We start from the raw sequence: 27,836 nt of genomic DNA, 5'->3' as shown, positions 1-27,836 counted from the left end.
TGCGTGCTCTGGAGTCCCAAGGGCCACAGCGCAGTCTTCTGTTGGTTTTTTCCTCAGGACATGACCGATCCAGTTCCATCTCCTCCTCCTCACTTCATTACTGATTTTCTCCATCTCCGCCATTTAATTTTTTTTTGAAAGTTGATGCTCGTCGTTTCTGCAACTTTTTATTTTTTTTTTCCAGGAGGAGGTAGTTGGCCTCCTGCCCAACCCCCATGACTTGGAGGGCCAGTGGTTTTTCTGTCAGGGTGGCCTTCCCTTAGGCTGCGTTGGTTCGCGGCACCTTCTTCAATTTTATCCGGTGCACCCTCCAGAGAGGGATCCCCTATCCACCACCCAGGGGACGCGCCTTCTAGCCGTGCAGCCCCAGCCGAAGGAGGATAAGAGACATTGGACACAAATTGAAACGAGAATGGCTCAGAGTGGATCAAAAGGGAAAAGCTTCCTCCCTGTGAGAGCAGGCTGCCCAGGGAGGTTGTCCCGTCTCTGTCCTTGGAGGTCTTCAAGACCGAATAAAGACCTGAGCAACCTGGTCTGAGTTCATGGCTGAGCTTGCTTGGAGGAGGAGGTTGGACTACAGGCTCCTTAAGATCCCTTCCCACCCCACTTATTCTGTGATTCTACGAACCTATAATGCAACCAGGTAGTATTTACATATGCAGGTCATAGTAGTGTCTAGCCCTTTTTCAAACACCCATTAGTCTATGGTCAGACGATGTAGCACATTAGCTTTATTGACTACTCCTTGAGCAAGGCTACTAAGTTTCTGCTATGAGGCTGAAATGCACTTTCCATGGTTGCGTGTTGGCTGACTACGCACCAGGAAAGCAGGACTCAACGCAGTGGCTCTTGTTTTCACCGCAGCTCTCTCACGGAGAGCCGACTTGCTGACATTTTCTATCCATTTGTTCTTATACCAGTTGTGTCCTTTAAGTAGTTCCTTTTGCATTTACTCCACTGATTTATTTATGAAGCAATTATGAAGCAAAAAAGCCCTAGAAGTTTCCTCTTCTAGTTTTTGTTCTGTTAGGCCGAACAAGCCAAGCTCTTTCAAAGACTGCCCTTCTGGTCTGTAGGCTAAGGGCTCTTCACGCAGCTTCAACCCAGACCTCAAGCGCTGGTGACTAGAATGAGCCAAAGTATCCAAATTAGGTCTTTTGCAGCGTTGTCGGTATTTCTCTACTCGTAGTGGAAACGCTCAGCCGGATACAACCGTGTAAACGCGGCAGGGAGAGCTGAGGCGAGCGCGGGGGGGGGCTGCGGCTGCCGCCCGCCCTCTTCCCTCAGCGCCTCCTTTCCCGCTTCCCGCCTCAGCGGCCAGGGGGAGGAGGAGGGCGGGTTCCCCGCCCTCCTCCTCCCCCTGGCCGCTGAGGCGGGTCCGGGCCGGCTCCTCCCCTGGCAGCTGCGGGCGTTGGCAGCGGCACAGGCGGTGCCTCCCGTCCGCGCCCAGCCCGCAGGAGCCGAGGGGCGAGCGTCCGGCTGCCCGCACCGCACGGCCCGGCCATGTTTCAGCTCCTGCGACGCCTCGCGTTGCCGGCGGCCGCCTGCGACGGGAGCAGGGATGGTGACTCCCGGTACGCCAACCTCTTCAGGAAGCTGGACCTCAACGAAGATGGGAAGGTGGATATCGCCGAGCTCCAGACGGGCCTCCGGGCCATGGGCATCCCCCTGGGAAGAGAGGCGGAGGAGGTAAGAGCGGGGCGGCGGCCCTCCCGCGGTCTTCAGCCGCTTCACCCCGGCGCTGCCTCCCGGAGGAGCAGCCGCTGGCGAGCGGCCTCCCTCCGGCACCCCGCGGCCGTGGGGAGGGCGAGGCGCGGCCTGGCCGCCCCGCCCCGCCGCCCACCCCGTGAGGGATGGTGCGCTGCCCGGCTGGGGCTCGCCGGGCCGGGGCCGGGGCCGGGGCGGCGCGGCGGGGGCTGCTCCAGACCCGGGAGCCGCCTCCGGGGGTCTGGGCCGCTCCTGTACGAAGTCGGCCTGGGGCCTGGCTCTTCGCTAAGCGGGTGCGGCGTGCCTGCTCCCGGGGCCGCGTGGTGCCGGCGCGCCGCAGGGCTCGGCGCGGAGGATTCCCAGGGCAGGCGCTATGAGCGGGACGGCCGTCGCGGTTCCATTGCTGTGGGCACGGCCGGGTTTATTCATCAAGCACCGACTCTCCACTCCCTGTAATTGTTTGTTGCGTGGTATTTGATAGCATATTCCTCCTCCAGCGGGGTAGCGGATGGTAATTAACAGCTTTTGTCTGTCACTGTGTGTGTTGCGTGACCGAGGTCAGAATAAGTTAAGGCTTGCTTTGGGCAGCAAAGTAAGTAAATGTGTATAACAGCAGGTTGCAATATCTGATCTAGTTACTGAAGCTAGGTCTCCATGAATACGTGGACGTGGAAATGATTCTTCTTAGCATGGGCTGTGTCTGATACCAAGGCCCTTCCATTTAAAAATGCACACTTGTAACAGCGGCCATCAAACCACGAAACAGAGAGCACGCTCTCTTTGGGCTGTGGATTCTGCAGTGATTGGGTTGGACTATTAAATTCCTTTGTCCCCTGTTATCAATGTCGTGACCTCACAAGTCAGTAAAACTTGAGTCATCAAGCATTCCAGTGCAATGCAGAGTTGCACTAGCAAATCTGACCTGTACCTGGAAGAGAAACTTCTCTTTCCTAGTTGTTTTCAGTAATCCCCAGCGATCAGAATATAAAATCATTTCATGCACAATTCTGTAGGCATAAATATTTGTGTGGTAAGGCAAGTTTGCGCTGAAAAGGCACGCATAGGTTCAGTTAGGCTTGAACAGGTACAGCTGAGATCTGTGCTGGAGCTATTACCGTAACAGTCCTGTTCTTTATTTCAGTATAAAGAATGGTTAGATGGCATTCCACTGCTGTGCCTCTACTAGCCACTGAATACTTTCTGAAAGAGTGAACTTAAATTTTGACTGCAGCGTTAAGAGACATGTTGGGTCAATAATTCAGTTTCAGTGACCTTATACTAATTGTGGAACACTCTTCCAGTTCTTTCCCACAGTCTCATTATTTGATCTCTGTTTTACCTCTTTTTGGTATATTTAATTCTCTGTCTCATATACTTAAGGGAAAAGTACCCAGCAGGCCTCTTGAGTTGAATGATGCTTATGTGAGAGTATAAATGAAAGCACACTTTCACTTCAATATTGCTTCTGGTCAAAATCATCTTTACAATAAGTACATTTTGTGTTCTCAGTTTTTGGTGTATGAAGGAGGGACAGTTTGGCCTGTTTGCTTATCCATGAGAGTTGTCAGTATTAAGAGCATGCTAGTTGCGAACTTCAGTCACACATCATATACACATTGTTGAAAACCTGTTGTACCAGTTTGACTGTAACAATTTGGGGTTTTTACTTACATCGAACAACAGGGGAACAGGTGACCAGTTAATTTTCTGGCATTTAACGAGGGTGGTCTTTTCACGTAATTCACTGAAAGCCCCGAGACACAAGTGGCGAGTTCCTTAGTTTTGAGTGACTTAGAACTGAAGTTCCAGGTTCTTTCTCCAGATCGATGTTATGCCTTTCATTACCAGTGCACATCTGAGTATCTGTCAAATTCTTAGTTGCTACAGGGTAAACTGGAAGTGAAACCCATGAAATCACCAGAGATAAGCTAGACTTACCTGGATGTAATGGAGAGCAGGGACTGGCTGCCTTTAGTTGCTAAAGAAACACAGAGTAAACAAAATAAGCCATGAGTCATGTTGCACGTTTGAGAGGGGCGGAAGAATTGTTGGAGTGCACTGAAACTTCTATATGCTCACTATTTTAAACTTAATGGTGGGCACAGTTTGAACTAGAAACTAGACTGGTTATAGATAACAGTTAATAACTCGACTTGTTATAGTAAGAGAGCCTCAGTAAGACTTGCCTCCAGTTTCTTTCCTGTCTTTATGAGGCTCATCTGCTTCCTGTACTTTCTTGCAGCTCAAAGCTGCCTTCTCCCACTTACTTCACTTCAAGCTCTAAAACGACGTTGAATTCAGTAAAATGTCTTTTTACTACTTGGTAAAAAGGTGTTTTATTAATGAAGTCAGATATGGAATCGTCATATTTACATTTGGAGAGGCAGAAGTAGTCTTACAATTACTAATAACTAATGAGTAAGGAAATGAGATGTGGAAATATTACACAATGTTGCAAAGTGTTAACTACCGAACTGCTCAGCCTTGCCAACATAGTGGCACTATGGGGTGGGCAGACCTTGGGATATCCTGAAGCAGAGTAGGCTTCGGTGCCTCACGGCTGGGGTGGGGTCTCGGGCCTTGCACTATTGTTATGTCCTAGATGCAGGTCTGGGTTAGGTTTCCCAAAACACTCTTGCAGGGCTGGCTTCCGTTGCATGGGATGAAATCCACGTACATGGGAGTGTTGGTCACTGTACTTCTGGGGGGCACAGCTGCTTCCTGGCTACTTCCTGGTAAGGCACCATGTGAGTTTTACTGTGTTTCACTGCAAAGTCAGTTGGTTCGTCCTAAGTCGTCATCTTCACGGTATAAATTAGTGTTTGTGCTACTACTATTACTTTCCTCTTTTCTCTTGAAACGTAATTCCTCTCTAGAAGCAATATGCATGTCTTTGAAAGATACAAAGCTGCTATCCATTTGAATAATAGACTACTGGTATGCTCTCTTTCTTTCACCTATCATCAGTTGTCTTGGCAGTTTTATTAATGTTTAATGTATGATGAGACACTCTTTTAGGTGAAGTAACATTGTAGATACGAGGATTGATGTGAAACCATGTGGTAAGCTTTGGAGGTAGGTTACATGTCCCTCTAAGGAAGAATAATTTTTTCCCCATAGCAAGACATCATTGCACAATGTGACAGAAGCTCCTGACTTTGTGTTCTACTTGACCTGCCTCCTGTCAGTATCTGACAGACAAAAGTAAACCACTGGAAAATCTGAAATGTGTGCTGCTTAGAGGCTGCCAGGATGACTCCTGTTTTATATTACAGTATATTACCCACCAGGAATGGGTAACTTTGCAAAGCTTTACAAAAGATTCCTGACATAATACATCAACACCTACAGAGAAGGAATTCAGTGTGGTGACAGTATCAAATGGCACTCTACAAGCAACATAAACAGCTATTGTACGGTCACTTTGATTAGCGGAGTTGTCCAGTAGAGACACAAAATAGATGCTGGGATCGGATCTCAAATGATCTCATCCTGTGTCTTCAGAATGCCGTGAGTCTCTTAGGCAGGAGTACCATAAATGGTGCGAGTGGTTATATGAAGTACTATTTTTGTTCACCCTTTCCTTCTGTTGCAATCAATCCTTACAGTAAACCTGTAGGAGGCGAACCCCGCATTTCAAGCTTCAGTTTGGGATAGGAACAGCCAAGCATTCAAATTCAGGTACTATTTATACATTGAGTCCTGGAGCTAGGAGTAGAAAGATGTTACTGAAATGAATAACTACATTCTGGAAACAGAATAATGATCTTATTTGGACTGACTCTCTGTCAGATTTTGACATAAGACTTTGGCTACATTAAGGCTTCTTTAGATGAAGAAACAGTGTGATGAGACACTTCTGTGTGGTGGAAATGGGGCCCAATAAGGCTAAATTCTCAGCAATCAGAATATGGTCTGTTTAGAGTAATGGACTGTGTTTATGAAAATTTGAGTCCAACAAAGTCTAAAAATACTCGGAACACTTGAAATGTGTTGCTGCGTTTAAACCAAAGAAAATTCAGAATTCCGTCAAGCGAGGCAGGCCCCTGTGCTGTGTTACAGTGCTGTGTCTCGGTGCCAGAGGAGAGGTGAGAGCGGGGCCACGTGTGTATGGTTTCCTTCTGTGCTTTTCTCTGGCCTTTAAAAACTACAGCTAGATAGTGCTTCAGAGCTTGAACTTACGTAGCTGTTCTTAGTCCAGAAAGCACATACTTGTTTAGTGACTGCGCTAAATATGTCCTTGAATATTTCTCCACTGTTTTATTAAGATTTTGCGCTTTTCTTAGTTTTGGTAACTTCCCTTACATCGCAAAATTAGAAGGCTAGTAGACGAAGTTAACTGAAGCCTCTTCATTGTGTTCTAGCTTGGCTAGAAACATACAAAAAGCACTAGTTACTTTTGCAACTTCTTAGAAGAAATATGGGCATTTTCTATCACACAATATCTGCTCTTAGAAATTTTTATCATACGTGATATGCAGATTCACAGTCTTATAAGCTTCAGCACTTTCATGTCTGTGTGTCATTCCTTATGTGAAATGAAGCTTTCTCTCACCTTAATAGTATGCCAAAACTGGTACTATAGATTCAGAGTAGACAGGCGTCTTCAGCTTTTTACCAAAACAGATGTCATGTCATCTGACTGTAGAAAACTGGAACCACTTAATTGCTTTTCAGGTCATAATAGGTGTTATGATTATGTCTGATTATGGGGACTTAATTGTGAAATACCACAAACATCTTCAGTTGTAAGCAAACATGTAAGTCATTATTTCTTTTCAATGTGTACAACTTCAGAAGCTTTTAACTGATATGTGCTGTAGTCTCCAAATGAAAGAGCAAGATGAATATAAGTTTGTTTTCATAACACTTTAAACATCCAAGGAGATAAAATGATTTGTTTTCATACTAACTTGATAGGTTTTTTTTCCAGAACAGTGACAGGGTACAGTGAGTGATTAGTTCTTCCCCTTGTTGCTGCAAAGTGCAAGAATGCTAGGCACCAAATACGGGAACCCCCACCTCTGGAACATCTCTTAACTGCATGTTGAAATGCTTTGCTAAATCTCTATTTCGAGACAGTAGTGTGTCCCAGGTAAACAAACAAGGTAAACTGGTAAATCTTTCAGGATGACTGTAAGGTGGGGATGCCTCTGTAGCAAAGTAGTCTTATTTAATGGAAAAAGTCAGCCTACCAAGTATGTTCAAAGTAAAAAATACCAGTGTAACTTGCAAGGAATGATGAATGAAGATACAAGGGATAGTTTGTGTCTCCCATTTATGCTGTTTCAGATTCTTGGAATCTAATTCATAGCTATGATTTGAGAGAGTTTATCCAGGTCCTGAGGGAGCAGCTTCTGCAAGGCATATTGAACAGCATACTCAAGACTTGCATCTCTTCCTTTTTTAGGCTCATTTCGTAGCGATTCTGTTACCTGAAATGGACCAGTGAGAAGACCGCTGCTAGTGCTTTCCTCCTGCAGGGAAGAGAGGCGCTCAGGACAAAGACCAGGAAGGGGAAGCTCTGCAGCTGATAGCGACGTCTCTGCTACTGCCAAGGGTGCAAGTGTGCTGTACTGGAGTGGGCGACTCTGTTAATGTCTGTCTCTGGCAGATTTAAAGAGCCTGCTTGGGTACTGCTTACATGTTGGTAGTATCCACTGGGAGGGAAGTGAATAAGTATGAATGCACCATTTGAACAAGTTGGGAGGTCTTTGGAGGCAATGCAAATTACTGTTTTGCTCAAAATGCAGTGTTGTATTGGATTTCTGGAGGTTAAGTGGCAGTCCAGTTCATTAGTGTGTTACGTGGGCTCACTGCTTGGGGTATAATACTGTGTGGGCACATCCTTAGGCACTTCTCCTTTGTGCTGGATTTATCCCCCAACTGATGCGGTTTGACAAGACTGACTTTAATAATCTTTACTACTGATTTTTGGGTTGTTATTGTGTGTCATAAATTTGTGTAGCCTTAGCAGAACAGATAGGAAAGGTACAACGTTTTTTATTGTAGGGTACGTATCCAGTAAAGAGAAGAATTGTGTATACTTAAGCTGTGACTGAATTTGGCTTTCAATAAGATTACAGTCTAATAACTTAAAATTGTAGAATGCAGAGCTATGTGAATGACTGGCACTAATTATTTTGGAGGTGATAGGGGAAAGGAATAGAAAAAGGAGAGAAGAGGAGAAGGGAATATCGTGGTTGGTTTTATATATAGTACCTCTGGTTTTAAAAGAAAACGTGAAATTTGTGAATGTCCACAGACCCGATGCTGTTCTTACTGTGGTGCTGGTGTTTTTTCTATGCAGTATTTGTAACTGTGCCCTTTGGAACTCTAGTCATAGGTTGGAGAACAATGAGTTGCTAATTGCACCAATTAGGTATCTTTAAGTGTTGTTTTTTACTTGTGTCTTGTAGATAGCATGATAGGAAGCCAGAAACACCCAGTGACTTCTTGATGGATCACTTCCTTTTAAATATTATAAATATATATTTAAATAAAAATATAAATGTATTTAAATATATTAAACATTATATTAATTAGCTGAAATAACAAGCTAATGAATAGATGATTGGCAATCATTTGTACTGAGCAGCCCCACCTTTCACGCACAATTCAGTTTTGTAACCAGAATGTGAAGGCTTACACACAATACACAAATAATAGTACTAAGTAATATAAAAATTAAACTGTGAATTTAAAAGAAAAATCTACATAAAAGCATTAAGACTTTTAGTGTCTTGCATTCTCTGTCTTTATATTGTAGCTGTGAATGTGTTAAAGTTCATAACTTTGGCACAGAGTAATGTAATAATTCATCAGGCCACTTACAGAGCGTCAGGATTTTTAGGTGTATATAAAGCCTGTCTGCAACTTTTCTGATTTTTTTCAACAGACCTGCTGGCTTACATTTCCACACCAAATACAGAGGTCTTCTGGAGGAGTAGGAATTCAACACTGCAACATACTTTATATAATTCAGAAGTTTAAAAATAAAATTCTTCAGTGTTTCAGTCTACTTGTGGCCTTTCATACTGGTGTTGCCTCGCTGTGCATGACTTTGAAAGCAGCTGTATTAACAAAATATACAGCAGAAGAAAAACAAAAGTAGCAGAATTAAAAAAAAAAAAAAAAAAAAAAAAAAGAAAAGAAAAGGGCAGCGGTGTCATGACCAAATAGGTCAGCACAGGAGCATGGTAGTCAGTATGTGTGAAAGCCCATAGCATTAAAAGTAAAGATCATCTAAACTGTCTTCCTATATTGATCTGTAGTTAGCGATTCTTTCCGTGGTCACCATTTCATTTTATCTAGTGAATTATCTTTATTGCTTGGGATTAAAGTTTTTAGACAATGAGAAAAGAAATGGCACACCTTGTAAAATAAACATTTTCCTCTTGGGGCTGGGCCTCTGTAAAGGTGAGGTGATCCCACAGTAAGTCTGTAACAAGAAATGGCAGGTTTTATGTGGCAGGCACACTGAACATTGTTTCCCAGGGCTTCGAAGTGAGGACTGGCATCTAGTTTGGTTCCTGCTCTATTGTTGTGAGCATGACTATTTTAAAATACATCCAGTTCTGCTCCATCAGAGAAGCTGGTGAACCAGGAAGTGGCACAGTGACAAGTGCTTGTAACTATGCAAAATCTGGTAGCACATTAAATGCAGAAGAGCAGAGTTGGATTCCTTGTTGAACTGAAGTGAGGGTGGTTGAATGCTGGAACAGGTCGCCTGGGGAGGCTGTGGAATCTCCATCCTTGGAGATGTCCAAGACTCAACTGGATGTGGTCCTGCGTAACCTGATCTAATTAGATGTGCTTTGAGCTGGGGTTGTGCTCAATGGCCTCCAGAGCTCCCTTCCAGCCTGAATTATTTGATGCCGTGAATGGGCACTTTGTACCTGGGAGTTAGGGTGCCACAGAATCAATTAAGTGTCTTGCTGCTAGCTATGCCTGTGGAGTATATAACCCCGCCACGAGGGAGTTTCTGCCCTCCAAGCGGAAAGCAAGCTCCTTTAGCGTTCCTGTTTGTTCCACAAACTTGCAAATTACTGGTTTTAATCTGAAACTTTAACGCCCACATAATTAGTACATTTCATAAGCAGCAAGAGGCTTTTGTTTATATGAACTTTTAGATTTGTAAGGAGAGAAAAATGCATGTGCTTGCTGAGGAAAAACATACGTTTTTGTTCCCTGTCCCTTCTGTTCTGCACTGAGTGGCTGAGACTGGCTTGAAGTCTGGAAAATAACTGTAAAAACAAAAGCAGGGAATGGAGAGTTTTTGTGCTTAGTTGTTGCAATATAAAATCCGCTGATTTGGCAGATTAAATGAAAGGTGCCCCCCTTCACACATGCTAATTGCCAGCTCTCTAAACCTCCTAGGAATTTCCATTTTCTTCGGCTCACGACATCCTCATCAGTGGAGGTTTTGTAATTGGAATTTAGTTAGAAGTTTTGCCATATCTGTGAGCCACAACACTTTCCTCGTTCTACATTTTTGTTTGTGTAGTTCAGGTAGCAGTAGGGAATAGTAACAATTTGTGTTGACTAGAATTCACTCAAAGTGTGTGTATGACTGCCACATAAATTACCTCTTCTCAGTAGCTTGTGGGAGCCTAGCAGGGCACTCAGATCCTGCGGTATGAGGTGTTGTGCGTGGAGTACAAGACAGGTTGAGATTGCAGTGTCTTTGAAGGGGGGGCTCCTTTCTGACTAGAGTAATTTTTAGTGGTGGGTTTTGGTTTTTGTTGTTTTTAATATGCATGTTTGGATTTATTTGAATGGTCTTATTAGAAGGTCATGGTCAGGAATGCATCCATAAACTTCAATAAATGTAAACGATTTTTTTTTTTTGTAATGGGAAATTCTGAACAGCCCTAACCATATTGGCAAGGGCATGAAACTTAATTGATGAGTGTATTTTTATTGACAGGTTATTAATAGACATGTCAATCAAGCTGGACGTAGGAGAATACCAAGAACACTATTTTTCTAAGCTGATACCAAACATCTTTATCTGAGTATGCGTTAACTTCAGTTGATTTTATTGTGCCTAACTTGCTGTATTATGGGAGGTAAATGATTTGCTTCTTATTTCACTGTGGAGTACTACGTTGTCTTCCTTCCTTCCATTGAGAAATCTATGATAATTTTATGAATTTTGTTTTTTTGAGATTAAACATTAAAGTACGTTTCTTTTAGTAGAGGGATAGGAAAGATAAAGGATGCAACATAAATGTAGTCAGATGTCTTCAGTTTTTTTCAGACACCTGCAACAAATACACCAGAGTTTTCAACTTCTTTTACGTTTAGTTTCTGTAGGCTAGAACTTGTTGGACTTTGGTCTTTTGAGGACTTCTACTAATTATAGTGGAGTAAACAAAATGATTAAAACCAGATTTTGCAGATTAGCACAGCCGTGCAAATCTTGTTGAGAGTTACTTTATTCAGAAACTACCGTTGCGCAAGGTAGTCTGCAAAATAGAAGATATCTGGAAGAATTTTTGGCATATGCTTTATGTATACCCTGAAGTGCTCTGAAACTTCCTGCAAATTAATGAAGAGACGGTGCTGTCAGGTTGGCCTCCTGTCCGTCTTGTTCCGAATGCTGCCTCCATAAGGTTTCACACATTGAGGGAAACGACAGGGACCAATGCCCAAACGAAGAGATGAGGCATAATTTTGTCTTAAATCTTGTGCTCTAGAGCAGGGGTTTGGGGTGGATTTCCCCGCCCGCTTCCCGCTCATCCTGCCAGAGGAGACGGCAGCACTGTGGAAGCGTGAAAGCGGATGGAAAGCGCCTGTGGCGGTGTGCTGCGGACCTTGCCTTTCCTCCGCCCTGCCGCGCTCTCTGCATCCCTCCCTGTGTGGAGCAGCCCTTGCTGTGGCGTGAAGCCCAAACTAATAAATCCTGCAGAGCTTGTTAGCCTGGGCTTCGCTCTTCTCGGGGCTTTGCCTTTGAAGACATGCCTCAGCAGTTACAGGCTGATGCTTGGGGGGGCTGCTGTAATTTCCGTTTTTTAAAAAGCATGTTTTCACACACAGACACAAATGGTAAAGTATTCTGGCCCTTTGTTGGAGAAGTGTATGCCTAGGCGGTATTTCAGACTTGTTTCGTGCAATGCTGGCAATTGTATACCATGCGTTCAACTCGTAGTTAATTTTACATGTAGATGTTTCTTATCTGCAGGACAGTTGCTAGGAAACACACGCAAAAATGGAAGATAACTGTGCTTCTATTTGTTACAAGTCTGTTGTTTGTTTGTTGGTTTGTTTGTTGTAATTTTTTGTCGGGGCTTCAGTTTGAAGCAGAAAGCCCTGCCTTCTCAAACCCTGGGGGGTGGAAGTGCTAGTTAGGTGAGACCTTTGCTAATTTTTTTTTGTCAGCAGTTAAATAGTTAATTGCTATTTGTATTTTTGTCTTTATAATTCATAATTAATGGACCACTGGATTAAAGAGGCTAGTTAAGACTCTGTTTCATTTTAGTGACATATTGACAAATTTCATAGAATCATAGAATCGTCAAGGTTGGAAAAGACCCTTAAGATCATCGAGTCCAACCATTAACCTATCACTGCCAAGTCCATCTATACCATGTCTTTGAGCACTGTATCTATCCGTTCTTTAAATACCTCCAGGGATGGAGACTCAACCACTTCCCTGGGCAGCCTATTCCAATGCTTGACCACCCTTTCGGTGAAGAAGTTTTTCCTAATGTCTAACCTAAACCTCCCCTGGCGCAGCTTGAGGCCATTTCCTCTCGTTCTATCACTCGTTACTAGTTACTTGTTCATGTATAACCAGGAAAATCACAGGCTTAAAGTTGTTCTCTTTGATGATTTTGTCCTGTCCCCCACCTCCTTCTCCACAAATTATTTGATACCTGTAGGTGTAAATTGCCAGTGCTGGTAAGAAACCTTAAAATCTTTGAATAGTGAAGTTATGTAAATAATAAATAATGCTTTCTTAGATCTGTCTTTGCTGCTGAGTGTTTTCTCTCTTTATGAAAATACCGAGAGTGTGTTCAATTCTGAAAACAAAATATAGCTCTGAAGTGTATTCTTAGGTGTTTTCCTGATTTGACTCCCAAAGTGACCAATATGATGCTTTTCTTAAAGCCAGGGCTGCCATGCTGCTGTTGCTTTGTGACCTGCTGTAATTTGGAAAAGTCAGATGTTGAATTTTCTCTCAACAGAAAATTTTTAAAGCTGGAGATACTAACCAGGATGGACAGCTGGATTTTGAAGAATTTATGCAGTATCTTAAAGACCATGAGAAAAAGATGAAACTGGCATTTAAGAGCCTGGACAAAAACAATGATGGTATGCCTTGATTTACTTTATTTGTTCAAATGTTGTTTGAAGAAACTGTGCATTAAAAGTTATCTTCATTTATATTCTTTGTCTAAACTGGAGACAAAAAGTTGTGAATGTGGAACCCCTACTTCTTTTCTTTAATAGGATCATAATTATAGTTTACTATAGATTGAAATAATAAATTATTATAGTCTTTTTTCCTTTTTATTATCTTCCAGGTCTGTTGATCTGGGACTCTTTGTTGCCCAGATGGAGAAACTATAAGGAAGTTTCTAAGTATCTATTAAAGATAAAATCATTTTGAACTCACTGAATGTTTGCATCTCATTTGGTTGCATGATTTTAATGTACTTACCTTCACTCAGTCCTTGTAGTAAAATACATCATCTGTGTTTAAATTGATTTTAAGTTATCTTTGCTATTATGTAGGTGTTACAATGGAACTTGGTGAGCTCCAAGGTGCTAAGTGTATTAAGCTCCATGTTTTAAATATGTATCATCTTTCTTTTAATGTTTCAAGGAAAAATTGAAGCATCAGAAGTTGTCCAGTCCCTCAAGATATTGGGTATAAGCATTTCAGAAAAACAGGCAGAAAAGATCCTGCAAAGGTCAGGAATTATTCTTTCTTAAAGTATTTTAAGCTTCTTTGTATTGTTAATTATTATATTTTTATAGTTTGGAGAACAGGATAAATGGGATTATAACTTTGAAAGGTGTTGGTACATTCAGTGGTGCCATTATAGGAATTCTCACATATTCCATCTGTTCATGGGTGATAATAAGTCTAGTCCCTATTTGAGCATCTGGTTCTGGGAGGAGAATGTTATCTCATTTTCCTGTAAATGTTGTTGATAGAATGAAGCGTTATATTATGTTTTTAAATGGAATATGCCAGATGCACTTGGATAAGAAAACCATAGTATTGAAAGGCCATGGCAGATACAGCCTTGAAGTCTGTGTGGAATTTACAGTCAGTTGTCACTGATGTGGTGGCCAATATTTAAAAAAAAACGGGGGGGGGGGGGGGGGGGGAACAAAACAGAACAAAAAAGCATCCCTGCTACTATTTCCTTATCTAGTTTTGTTCAATTTCTTTTTAGTATTGATGCTGATGGGACAATGACAGTAGACTGGAATGAGTGGAGGGATCATTTTATGTTTAACCCAGCTACAGACATTGAGGAAATAATTCGATATTGGAAACATTCCACTGTAAGTTCAACTTGTCTTTTAACTTAGTGCAACTCTTAAGTTCATCTCTCCTGGGTTCATTTGCGATATTGAGTGTAACAGCTTCACAATTGTTATATTTGAAGTATATCTGTATTTAAGATTGTTTGGTTTTCCTTTTCACTTTGTGCTCTCCCATTTACAAGCAGGATACTGTGATGCGAGTTTCTTCTGAATGAAGAACTTCATCTAAACTTCGCCAATAATTATCAGTAATTCTTAGGAAGGATTCCTTTTCTTCCTTTGGAGATATTCCACAGGAAGATGATAACCACAATATTAAATCTTTTTCTTTTCACATTACAGTACATTCCTATGTTCAGTGCTTTTGATGTGTTGAAACAAATGATAGAAACATTTTAACTGTTTCGTATGTTGAAATTGGTTCAGTATTTGCATTTATATAGTAATATTATCACTATCATAAAATCACCGGTGTCATTAGTGATGATTCAGTGCATATGTTCTCACACTCTTTTGTGCTATAGAATTTCGTTTAAGAATGACAGAATATACAGCAATAGGCTATCCACTGTGCAGATAAATTTTTTTAAGTTACTGTTGAATGGAGCTCTTGCCACCTCAGTGACTGACTTTTAAGAACTAATAATAGGGTAAGTAAACCAATAGTAATTCTGGGGGCTTTGAGCAACCTGGTCTAGTGGAAGGTGTCTCTGCCCATGGCAGGGGGGTTGGAACCAGATGATGTTTAAGGTCCCTTCCAACCCAAACCATTCTATGATTATTGGAGTAATCCATAAAGTTAGGTAAAGAAAGATTTCTTTGGATATAGTGAGACCATTTATATCTTCAGGGATTAGTCAGCATTCCCATAATAAAAAACAGTTTGAGATCTGAAAGCTTTGAGTGTTTCATACTGTACAACCTCAATTCAGAAATGCTTGCCAAAAGGGAGTTAGCTCCCTGTTTGCTGAAGAAAACACTTGAAGCACTGCTATGAGATCAGATAGTCCTGGTCCCAGCTTACATAGTGGAAAAAACCCCTTTGCTTTAATAAAATGCTTTGTATTACTATTATTAAACATAAAATCTGTATTTTTTTTCATTATGGAATGTCATTAGTTACCCCCAAGAAACAAGTTTAGAAGTCTCTTGTGGTCTTCCAGTGTTGCAGTCAGCTGATGACCCAGTTATCACAGCAAGCAAAATCCAGCTATACGGCAACACAGCTGGTGTTCCAGATAAGAGCAGATGTGAGACCTCACATGCCTGGCTGGCATTGACAGCTCTTCCAATTCTGTTTTTATTGTAAAATTTTAATTGCTGTGAGATTCTTCCAAGCAGATAGCTGCATTGGCGTAGAATTATTATGAGTTGGTAGCTGCGGTCTTTCTGTCATAAAACCCCCTCAAATTTAGCTTTTTTTTCTTAGCTGTGTTTAGGGCTCAGTAGACACAAGGTTTAAACCCTGGTAGATATGCATAATATATCTAAGAACACTGAATTTATATTTTGAGAGTTCTGATTGATCTTTTGGTGGCTCTATGTAGTTGAGCAACTGATGACACCTTGGAAACCACGAATGTCAGGAAGATGAAAGGATTTTTCAATTGATCTGTTCTGTGTTCAATATCCAGAATAGTTGGTGCTTATCCTGTTTGTCCAGTGGCAATAATCTATACTCTGCATCCTGCAATTCTTGTGTTCCATATGACCAAGACAGTATTCCGTCTACTTAACAGATAGGGAACGCAGCATAAATTAGGGACATAGTGTCTACAATTAAAATCAACAGTATTTTTTTAACAAAGAGTTTTTTAACAAGAGTTTAGCTGTTAACATGTTTTCTGGTCAGTACTTATCAATTATTAAAACATTCTTGCTTCTTTATAGGTTTAATTTATGCATAATATTGGCTTTGCATTATCTACAGTGTATTTTTCTCATATATCATGGTTATACATTACATGAAGAGCAGAGACTATGTTTAAGTGATATGTGAGATTCCAAAGCCTTATGTCTTTGACAGCTTTATTGCTAAATCCTATAGTAATGTTGTTCTTTGATCAAATTGAAGTGCAATACAAACACGCACCTCTGAATGAAATTTCAAACTTTTATAGCTGAAAAAAGTCATTAATGTGACTTTCAGTGTAACTGATGATAAGAAAATTTATAAAGCATTAGTCAAACTTGTCATTTTGTAAGATAATACACAGCAGTTACTGGAAATAGAATATTCTGATATATCAGCTATAAAAAAATGCTACTTTAAAATGTTAGGGGGGGCGGGAGGAAGGGGAAATCCCACATATGTGTGAATAAATCACCATGAGAGAGAAATCTCTTGTTAGCATCCTTAGGAGATTACCGCACTAATCCCAGAAGGCTGTCCAGTGAAAGGTTAGCCGCAACATATAAGCATTTGAGCTTTAGTGCTGGCTGTAAAGGTCTACTGATCATGACAGAATGTCTTTCTTTGGGCCATACTCAAGGCAGACATTCATCATAATTTTTAATGATGATGGTGCAGTCTTTGAAATGGTGGGTCTGTGGTGTTATTACTCAATATCTATGTAGAAGTCATTAAAAGTTGCTATTTATTGAATAGCAATCCATAGCAAGTTAATTTATAGAATATAAATTAGAGATATTTTTAGTTTTTAACTAGCATTTTACTTACATATTCTCAGGTCGTAGGTTAATTTGGAATTAGAACTGTTGATAAAATTGAGATGATGGAATGAGATAGTTATTTGCACATCTTTGCTTTGGATTCTAATAGGTGTTGGATATAGGAGATAGTTTGACTGTTCCAGATGAGTTCACGGAGGAAGAGAAAAAGACTGGACAGTGGTGGAAACAGCTGTTGGCTGGAGGAGTGGCTGGTGCTGTGTCTCGAACAGGTACAGCACCGTTAGATCGCCTTAAAGTGATGATGCAGGTAGGTGTAATGTTCAAGAACTTCTTAGTTTCCAATGTATCACTTCAGTTTTTAGGAGCTGTTATGGTAAACTGATGGCCAAATGCAATATCTAAATTCTGGAGGTCTAGTTATGGTTTGACAGTTTCCATATTTTGTGTTCATAAAAATTGTCCTTTCCATAGTCATATTGGCAAAAATGTAAACAAAATATTATAGTACTTGTGCCACTAAAATAAGATTTTTTTTTTTTTTTTTTCAATAGTGGATGTGTCTTTGCTAGTTGATGTATTTAAGTAATTTAATGCTTGGCTGATGAGTTTTACAGTCTAATCAAAGCAGTGTTCTTTACTGTGACTTTGATTTTCTTTTCTTAGGTTCATGGTTCAAAATCAAACAAAATGAATATAGCCAGTGGTTTTAAGCAAATGTTGAAAGAAGGTGGTGTCCGATCCCTCTGGAGGGGAAATGGTGTAAATGTTGTGAAAATAGCTCCTGAAACAGCTATTAAGTTCTGGGCTTATGAACAGGTAGGATGATAAATCAGGAATGAAAATAATGGTAAATGAAACACTATATCACTCTCACTGTTCATTATTTGTACTGTTGTATTATATAGGAGTTCTTACCATGGTTGAGGATTTTGTCACAGTAATTTAGAGTGACTTTCAGATTTTTAAATCGTCTATTTATTAATAGAATATTCGGTATTAGGCAGATTTTGCTATTGTATTATAAGCATTGTAAATAAACTAAATCTGTCATACATTTTAAACTGATCTGTCATACATTTTAAACTGTCTTCCAGTCTGCATAGCTTTATATGGAGTCCTGCATTAATATCTAGTTTGTTGCTTTGAAGTGACAACCACCAAAAACTTCGCACTTTATGCTAGCTGAACTTACACAGGATTCTTTTTAAGTCAAGTATCATGGTGCTATGTAAGATGCCCTCAGCCCGGATTTCAGAGTTATATTTACCTCTGAATCAGCTTTAAGCATCATGTTAAGGCCTAATCCTCCTTTGGAAGATGAACTCCAGTTCTGGTGTAGTTAAATGATCTTGCTAGTGCCTCAAGTAAAACTAAATGAACATATTGCACATCTCTCTACAACTATGAAATAAAAGCAGCAAAAAGTCAAGTAAACTTTGGGATATCGCAAGACTGAACGGCAGATTTGGATGTAACTTTGAGCACATTATTCCTTACTCTTGCTCTGCCTTTCGGGAGCTGATGGCGCATTCTTGCATGATGGTGTCTGTCTTGAATGAAACAGTATGTACAGCTCTCTAAGCGTCTCTGTGAACGCGCTAGTTGATCTTTCATTCTTTGATTGGAGAACTGGATCTGCAAGGGAGTCGGGTTCCTCTTTGTTATCTGGCTGTAGTGTGGGTACCCTTGTGCTGGCTGTTGGTAGAATTCCTGACAGTACTGTGGGTGGCTGAGGTGTTTAATGTAAAGGATTCTTGTAGGCTGGAATGTTTATTGTATTCTTGAGAATCTTTGTCTATGGAGTTGCAGTGAGTATAGTGCTAAATTTGTTGGGTTAGTAAGTGTAACTATAAATACATGAAAAAGTAAGTACAGCTTGAAAAGACATTTTGTACTGTATTCCTGCATCTCACAGTAACTCTTGCCACTCCTAAAAAGCATGTGATGTTTATTTATGTGTTTTAACTATACAGTATAAGAAGATCCTCACTAAGGATGATGGAAAGTTAGGCACTGTGGAGAGATTTGTATCTGGTTCTTTGGCTGGAGCAACAGCACAAACTTCTATTTATCCCATGGAGGTAAGGAACAGAGAATCTGCTTCCATTGGAGACTCTGCCAAATGTCTGGTTCATTTGCAAAGTAAAACCCGTTTTGCTCTTGAAACTATTGTAGGAATTCCTCTACATTCTTACATCCTAATTTATTTTTACTTTAGACTTCCTTTCAGAATTCCAGTACTAGGCATTTTAGAATGTTCTAATTGATATTTGTCTTTTTTCTATACATTTGGCTGTATAATATTGTCTAAAGTAATGTTTAAATAAAACCTAGTTCAGGGAAAAAATAATCCAAGAACGCATTTAAAATTAAGTACATATTCCAGTTATTTTCTGAATTGGGCATAAATCTTTTTCCTGCTGTATGTAAGCAAGGAATGGTCTTTTCTGTAGCAGAACTGATGAAGTTCTGTTGCATTATGATTGGGAGCTGGGTCTGATTAGGACATCAGTGAGGAGCGAGAATATAACAGCTACAGTTGAGGCTGGGTGGATTAGCTGCTCTTTCCTCTGTAGGACATATTTGTATGTGGTACTACATATGTTGCAATTTAACTAGCGTTACTATATTAACTGCTCTAGGGTAGCTATTTCACACCTGCTCTTTTTTAAATAGAAGTGGGATGTACTTCCTTTACTGCTGGTTCCCCAGAAAGTTTATCATCTTGTGCAAATAACTGGAATATATGTCGGATCTGGGGTTAAACCAATACCAACATCAAGATTTGGAAGTAATGGAAAATGTAACCTAAATACCTTTTTTCCTAGGGAGGGCTGTCAGTAGGAATAGAACTTAGCTGTTTTCATTGCTGACAGTGATAATGGTCTCTTTAAATAGCATCCTTGCTGTCAGAGCTGCTGAATCCCAGCTAGCCTGAGCACAGAGATGGGTTAAGTTACAGAATAACTGAAATGTTATGTAGATCATCTGGATTATACTGATCAATGGAGACAGGTGAACTATTCTACAAGAAGATGCTCTGATCTTCCTAACAAAGATATACTACTGCCATAGAAGTGTTTTTTAGGGTGTTTCTAAGTAAAAGGGAAAAGTAAAGTGTCAGGAAACTCCTGTGGAAGCTGCAGTCTTATGAGGCTTTAAAGTAGGCCAAATTCTTGCTCAGGAAATTCCCTCTGTGGTTTCTTTTGGATACTATTAAAATTTCTTTGTCCTAAGATGCTGTATAGACTTATTTGCATTATTAATCAGGTGCTGGGTTTCAGTAGTGAGACGCAATCTTTATATCCCTTAACTACCTCTCAAAGGGTCGTGCTTTTTGAAAGATTATTTTCTTAATATGATTTGCGGTTCCCAGATCAGAAGTGTGATCTGGTAGTGTGTTAATGCTCTCACTTGTTCTTTAGCTAATGCTTCTATTAAATATTGCCCACACTGTCGCCTTCAAGTTGATCAAAAATCTGCCTGTTTTAATCAAGAGAAGAAAGCTAAAATGCAATTTAAAAAGGCTAATAATTTGTAAGCTAGTGTATGGTAGTATGCGTGCTACTCTGCTTTAATGATAAAAACTGAAGAAGCCTATTGCTAACAAAGCCTTAACAGTGGTCAGCACAAAGGAGATTTGAAGTACCAAAATGCAAAGCAGTTCCAGACAATTGAATATACAGAGAGACAGTGTGTTTTCCTGTGTTTATAAAATACATTAATAAATAGGTATGTAACTAAGGCTACTATTTTTTCTACTTTAGGTTTTAAAGACCAGATTGGCTGTGGGTAAAACAGGGCAATATTCTGGGATGTTTGACTGTGCTAAGAAGATCTTAAAAAGAGAAGGTGTAAAGGCCTTCTACAAAGGCTATATTCCTAATATTCTGGGTATAATTCCTTATGCTGGGATTGACCTTGCTGTTTATGAGGTGAGTTTAGATCACTGAATGTATGTAGCTTTCATTAGTTAATTTATGACAAAGGTAAATATTCTTTAGAATACCTCTGTCATTAGTTAGATTTGTAACATGCTTGTAGTATTACAATTGCCTTTGGTTTTTGAAAAGGATAAATGAGAATTTTCACCAATCTTACTTGACTTTAACGTTTTTCTTTGTCCGCCCCTCCTGGAGGAGCGCTGTGCCATGGGCCCCTACATGCAACAGCAGAAACAAGATATCTACTCATAAGGCAGGATTATGTAGACCTTGGCAATACAACATGCTTGCATACTTAAATAACCTTCTTGGACTGGAACGTACCTGTTCTATAGCAAATGTGGGCCTTAAAAACCTGATATGACGTTCATATTATGTTAGCTATCCTGCATTTATGATACTTAATACATTTTTTTTTGCCTGATTTATAATTGGATTATAACAACCTGAATTCCTTGTGTATCTGTGTATGTCACCAGAATTCGTTGTGGCTGATGTATAGTTGCTGTGAGGAGTTTGAAACACTGCTCTTTTTCCTTCCAAGAGGAACTGGCACCTCTTACACCCATCAGCTACTATTAAAATGTTTTGTCTACCTTAGATGCCAGGTGTTGCTTCAAAGTGTGTTATGTAACTCGGATGCACAGACTAGGTTTTTTCTGGTCTAGACAAATCTTTTTGTGACACTGCAGTAGTAATCAGCAGAATTGCTTGAGCAAACGTTTTCAAAGCAGTATGGAAGTTCTTTTCTACAGTTTGCATCCTTGCTTCTGCATGGGGCGCAATGCACAGCTGTGCGAGCTTTTCTTGCACCCTGTGGGGTGCTGAGTTGTGTTCCCCTCCTCCTCCCCCTGAAGTATTAACAGGTCTAGGACATGGGCACTGTTGCTGCTGCGGGATCTTTTAAGGATTTCTCTTCTAGGCACTAACTACTGTAGTCCGGTTCAAGTCCTTACCCATGTGCTAAGGTGTTTACCTGTGCATTTTAAAAGCAAGCATGTAGGATTGGCATAGTGAAATCGGTGCTTTTCAGGATTGAGCCTGTAAGGTTTCTTATGAATAAAGATGTGTTTGTTTACTTTCTTGAATGCAAATCTCTTATTTAATTTGATATCTTGGCAGGTCTTAAAGAGTACATGGCTAGAACACTATGCATCAAGCTCCGCTAACCCAGGTGTTTTTGTATTGTTGGGATGCGGTACTGTTTCCAGCACATGTGGGCAGTTAGCCAGTTACCCTCTTGCTCTTATCAGAACACGCATGCAGGCTCAAGGTGAGTCCAGTTGTACTGAAAATGTTTCTGCGTGGTCACGTCAAAATCATATCGTTTGGGATAGCTGTAGCAGAGACATGGGAATAAAAAAAAACCCAACTTGGAAAACTAAGGACTTCTCTGGAAAATTATTCTTAACTTTGGACCCTTCTCCCTATTACCCCCAACATTGTTCTTCCTCATGCTTAATTAAAATGTAACATTTCAGACACTAGTGCTCTGTGTGCTCTGAGAGCCGGGTTCCATACAAGACTACCAGACAGAGAGCTCCTGTCATAGTCTGCGAGCATTTTTCTAAAAGATAGAATGTTTCCTAAATTTTAGAGGTAAAATGAAAAGGACTTGCATCATCCTGTGAAGGCAGACAGCAATGTTTGCTCTGGAGGACATTTCATAAAGACAGTTTCATAGCTGAGATTTTTGCCTGATAGGTTTGTGCACAGACTAAGGATAGGAGCCTAGATTTCCAAAGGGATGTAGGTGGATAGCGCTTTTCAGTGGCATTTAGACACATGGATCTCTCTCAAATGTCTGGGATTAGAGAGATCTCCTCTCTGTGAGGACTCAAGTTTTAATCAGTGGCCCTAGAGGTGATAGTAGGCTCACCACCCAGGTGTTTAATACTTGCTTAAGAATTTTAATATTACTAGAACTGTTGTATAACACATTATCTTTTTGTTCTAGCCTCGGTGGAAGGAGCTCCACAGCTAAACATGGTCGGTCTCTTTCGAAGAATTATTGCTGTAGAGGGAATCCGAGGACTTTATAGGGGCATAGCCCCTAATTTTATGAAAGTGCTTCCAGCTGTCAGCATCAGCTATGTTGTATATGAAAAAATGAAGCAGAATTTGGGAATAGCATGAAATGAAGGGAAAAGGTGAGATGCTTCTAATGTTGTTGGAAACACCAGAACAAAAATGATTTCTCAAGTAATCTGCTCTCACAATTAGAGACAGATCTTTGTGGAGAGATGCTGCAACTTCTACTTTTGCCCTGAAGTGGGAGGAAACTTTCTTAAACGCTAGTTCACCATTTCTAAACAGATACCTATATTGCACTTTAAAATGTCACTGCGTTTAAAAAAAAAAAAAAAATCAAGAAACTATCTTTAAATCAACCATATGTTTATATTTTCAGGAAATCATGCATATATTACTCGTTGGCTTTTTTTTTTGTATTTGTCTTCTCTAAATGTGTATTTGGCTTGGATCAAACCAAAGGTAGGAGAAGTTTATACTGCCTTGATACTGAATATATGAAAGTGACTTTTTGTTTTGTCACGCTGCCTATACTCAAACAATTCACAGGCAACGTTTTGCACACCTAGAAGTAAGCACTTACTATTGTTATTTTTGAAGACTTAATGTTAAGTTCGTAAAAAATAGGATCTTAGATACAGACAAGGATGGAGTAACACATTAGAATGTAGCCCATCACCTTTATCTTCAGGCTAACCTTTTTTTTTTTTTTAAAACTAAAAAAAAAAAAAAACTTTGACGAATAAGAGCCTGAGAAACTGCTGTTCCATGGTATCAGAATACCTCAAATGGATTTACATGGTATTTTTGTAATACAATCAGTGATTTTCATAACTTGCTTCACTGGACCTGCTTTTCATCGCACTTGTAAATGCTAGCACTGTTAACCGTGACAAGCTTTGGGTTACAGCTGCACATTTTATAGGATATACAGGAACAGAAAAATCTTCGTTACTAGATCCATTCCATACAAGTGCAAGTTACTGTTTAAAAACAGGGTGGAGGATCCAGTATTAAGCTGATGGCGATTGTAATACAGCCAATAGCGGAGGTCATCGTAGCTGCCTTGGGGAGAGAAATGCTTCTCGTTTTGGACTCTCCATTCTTTCCCTTACTCAGAGGGCTACAGTCCGCTATGTGCTTTTAGCCAATAGAGGATTGCATTATTATGTAAAGGTTTTACAGGTTTGTCATGCGAGATAAATCCTCTTTCCCTCACAGTCTTCTGTGCAGGCTGGCTCTGTGTGTGAAATTCAGATCGTAAAATACCGAAGCATTTTGTCCAGGTGACCAAATGGGACTGCCGATCTCAGGTGCCCATCAGATTGATGTTAATGAAGCAAGGAAAGCATGCACACAGAACTCGTTAGTGCTTGAGAAACAGCTCAAAAAACAAAGCAGCGCTTCCTCAATGTAGAAAGTAGGTATTTCTGCATACAAGTACTTCCAAAGTGACTTCCTTTTTTGGGGTGGGGGGGGGGTGGTGCCGCATTTCAGTTGCCTTCAGGCCTGAGCACTGAAATAGAGTAACAATTACTGCCAAACTCATTTGTTACTCTTTTTCTGCTTTCTGCAATGTCTTAATCTTTGTAAATTTGGGATTATCTTTATACTTATCTTGACCTTCTGAGAGCAATTGCTCTTAGACCACTTCTTGAAATTGGATTACTGAAGGAAGAACTTTGTTCCTGTAGGGTCATTAAGGGTCTCTTTTTTTTTTTTTTTTTTTTTTTTTTTACACAAACAAATAAGCAAGCAAACATGGCTAACTGCCTGAACCTCCCTTGTTCCACATACAGAAGACTATTCGGGCCGTATTTGTCAAACAGCAATCAGATGTAAATCTGTGTTCAGTGCTTCCATGGCTGGTGTTTATTCTCCATAAACTGATGTATAACAACTCCATAAAATTTGTGTTATAAAATGTTGTTTTATCAGATTTCAGAAAATGGCAGCTTTAGCTGTGTCTTTTGGCCTTCCCTTTAGGGAAACCTTGGACTTTGCACTCTTTGTAAAAAACAAAAAGTCATTCTATCCAAATCATCCATATGTACAATGCCTTTCTGATCTGAGTGTTTCTTGGTTTTGCCAGCATTCTTGTATCTTTGCGGGATTTATGAGATGAGTTCCCAATCATTTTGTTTGACTGTGACCAATGAGCAACCATAGTGTGTGTGTGTGATGCAGAGGTGACTTTAGCAGTGTCTATCTTCTGGACTTGCTCCATTTTGTTTATAGTCTGCAAGTGCTATTGTGAGTATTGAAAATTATGGTAATGATGTTTTCAAATGTTGAAAAGATGGGGTCTTTCAAATTTAATTTTTCATTATGTGCCTTTACGATGAATGTGTTCAATTGTGTATTCTTAAACATTTGTGTTTCTTAAACATATGTTTACCTTTTTAGCTCTATAAAACTACCAGTTTCTAATAAATGTTTGTTTCCTTATCTGGCTGGAGTGTGCTGATGTTTTTTTTATGGCCTGATAGACAGATGACACTTCTTTATTGCACTCTATGCGTAATACTCAATGTAAAAAATGAAGGTAATTTATCTAAAAATAAGTTTGAGACTGGCCTGCGCTTTCCTATTACATTGATATTTGAAAACCTAATTTGAGATTAGTCGATTGTCATCCTGTTTAAAACTCGAGCTATCTCATTGCTTAATGGAAGATGACGTAATGTTTAATATTTTTGCTTGTTCATTGAACAGTATTACACCATGGATTTGCTTCTGTGTATGCTGCATGACAGAACTCTTCATAATCAGGACAAACATATTGGCTTGTGTTCTTAATGTTTATCTTGCTTCGATGTTAATCTTACTTGTTAGTCAAAGGATCAATATAAAATCTTTTCAAGGTAATTGACTTAATAGCATAGCTACCCTACTAAAAGCATGCTCAGTAGCCAGCTTTGACAACTCCTTATGATTTTTTCACACCAATCCGTCAAATGCTAAAGGTAATTGTAGACAAATCAGGGAGGCTTTTCTTGTCTCTGTTTTCCTGCAAATACAGTTCTCGTAACGTAAGATTTAGAAGTTTCCTTTTAAATTATGCTGGGTGTGTGGTTCCTGACTAAATGAACAATCTGACATTCAATTCTGCTCGAGGCAAGGATGCTTTTAACTGGAAATTCTCCGCAATTGGGAAGGCTGGGCTGTGAATGATCTCTCTCACGGTGATCAAGTGGTAAGGTGAGCTCTTGAAGATGTCTGAGTTAGGTGGTCCCCCCATCCCCTCCAAAAAGAAAATCTAAACTGCTACAAAATGTAGCGCGGATATTTAAAATACTGGTTTCAAGTTAGTCTGTTGGGAAACTGAATTCTGCAGTCTTTACAGGAAAGACTGGTCCTGATAAAATGCTTTTTTGATGTTTAGGAGTTATTACACAGGCAGCACGTATGATGTTTGGCTTTTGAAACAGCTCAGATCTGCAATGCATGTGGTACTGTTATTTCTAACTGCTTGCAACTACATGCAGCTTGTGTTAAAATAACACTGAGGCAGCAAAAACACATGGACAGGCAATCTGTTTAGGACAGCATACTTCTCTCCCTTACAGAAATATTATTACTATCATTCTGAAGTTCGTTGTGTGTTGGCCAAGTGAAATAGAATGCTAAGCAAGTATCTCAACTGTTTGTTTAAGCTTGTTGCTTTAGTTTTTAGTGTATTCCACCAATGTATTTTCATAATCTGTTGAAATAGTGTGTTTCCATAATGCATTCTGAGTTCTTAAATTAGTGGTGATGGATTTGTAGGTCCGCTGTCCCTTGTCTTAAAATGTTTAGTCCGAAACTTGCTAAATTCTCCCGTCCAGAAGAATCTGTTTAATATTTTTCAAAATGTATGCAAGGATAGCGTGTGTAGATCATATGAAAAATATTGCGATACAAGTCGCTACTGCCTCTTCAGTTAGTGAAGCTGAGGCATGAAGAGGATGTAAGTCATGTAGTGTCATCAGTAAGTTAATGGAGAGGTTCAGGAATTGTGTATTCACATCCAAACTGATCCCTAACCACTCTTAGCTTTTCTGGGGTGTTCCGTGAGCACATGATTCTTCCTATGCATAGGCCTATACATAAGAGACCCAGAAGGGAAATGAAAAGCTTTGTTTGTTTTTCCCTTCAAGATACGTGTGGGGTGACGGCTATTCAGTAGCGTTAACACTAGAAAACACTGCAGAAATGGCTTGGACTTTAAAATGGGGCTACCAATGTCTGTCTTCCCCTCTTGACCGTGGTGGCCTTCTGGGCCGGCTGCGGCTGCTGCAGGGGCTGCGGCTGCTGCAGGGGCTGCGGCAGCGCGGTTCCTCGCAATGGCGCCAGCCCAGGCCCAGGCTGTCTTGCGTACCGGCGCGTGGAAGTGCCGTGGGGGACACCGGGTGCTGGAGCCCACTCGGCAGCCTGCCTTTCTGCAGAAGAACACGGGGTGCTGCCGCGGTACCCGGGTGAGGCTGGGTGGGGACCTGCCTGGCACATCAGCCTTCTGAGGCTCAGCCTGAGGTGACTTCTGTTCTTCGCTGCCTCATTTCAAACCTCTGAGCCAGCTGTGCTGGCTGGTATGCCGCAGAACGCATCGGCCGCTTTTCTTTCCCTTCTAGTGTGTGAAGCTTAGAGAAGGCATGGCAAGAAGTGCATTGCAGTATGTGATGCTGCTACACATAAACTACTAAAATATCAAGAATGTCTTAACCTGCGGGCTGTTTGCCATGTAAGGAAGCATGGTTTTCTAAATGCTTCCCCTTCTGATGTCTGAGTGGTCTTGGGGATGGCTTTTAAGGCTTACATTAAAACAAGATACTGATCTAAACTGTATATTGTGGAGGACATAAGTGGTGAGAACTGCATATTCAATACAAAGAGTGATTTTGGAATATTGGCAGTCTTGCTGTGTGAATTATGTCTAGCTTCTAAGCCCTCCTGGTGTCCGAAAATGCGTAGAAAAATTACTTCTTTTTTTGTCAATATTTGTGCAATTCAGGGTAAAAATTATTTGTGTTCTGG

General features: G+C 40.4%; 1 protein-coding gene across 6 annotated transcripts; it reads left to right on the top strand.

Moving 5' to 3' along the window:
• The first annotated feature begins 1,387 nt into the window (after positions 1-1,387).
• On the top strand, positions 1,388-24,574 carry SLC25A24 (solute carrier family 25 member 24). 6 transcript variants are annotated; one of them, XM_082312902.1, is made up of 11 exons: positions 1,388-1,689; positions 12,900-13,026; positions 13,541-13,628; positions 14,121-14,232; positions 16,997-17,155; positions 17,512-17,664; positions 18,822-18,929; positions 20,616-20,783; positions 21,915-22,065; positions 22,750-22,942; positions 24,045-24,574. In XM_082312902.1, the coding sequence occupies exons 1-10, from the start codon at positions 1,504-1,506 to the stop codon at positions 22,926-22,928; spliced, it is 1,431 nt and encodes a 476-aa protein (XP_082169028.1). In that variant the 5' UTR covers positions 1,388-1,503; the 3' UTR covers positions 22,929-22,942; positions 24,045-24,574. The 6 variants fall into 6 exon arrangements, with proteins under 6 accessions (XP_082169028.1, XP_082169030.1, XP_082169033.1 ...); XM_082312905.1 differs by adding an exon at positions 7,118-7,288 and having other exon boundaries at positions 1,600-1,689; positions 22,750-24,574; XM_082312903.1 differs by adding an exon at positions 7,118-7,340 and having other exon boundaries at positions 1,600-1,689; positions 22,750-24,574.
• The last annotated feature ends 3,262 nt before the right edge of the window (positions 24,575-27,836 follow it).

Source organism: Platalea leucorodia (genome assembly GCF_965183815.1).
Source record: "Platalea leucorodia genome assembly, chromosome: 5".
NCBI lineage: Eukaryota > Metazoa > Chordata > Aves > Pelecaniformes > Threskiornithidae > Platalea > Platalea leucorodia.
This window is presented reverse-complemented; position numbering and strand designations above follow the sequence as displayed.

Bases quoted from the DNA above. Each gene is read 5' to 3' on its own strand.
- SLC25A24 (XM_082312902.1), top strand. From the start codon at position 1,504: ATGTTTCAGCTCCTGCGACGCCTCGCGTTGCCGGCGGCCGCCTGCGAC. The intron at 13,027-13,540 runs GTATGCCTTGAT...TAATGTTTCAAG, and splicing joins CCTGGACAAAAACAATGATG to GAAAAATTGAAGCATCAGAA. The intron at 13,629-14,120 runs GTCAGGAATTAT...ATTTCTTTTTAG, and splicing joins GCAGAAAAGATCCTGCAAAG to TATTGATGCTGATGGGACAA.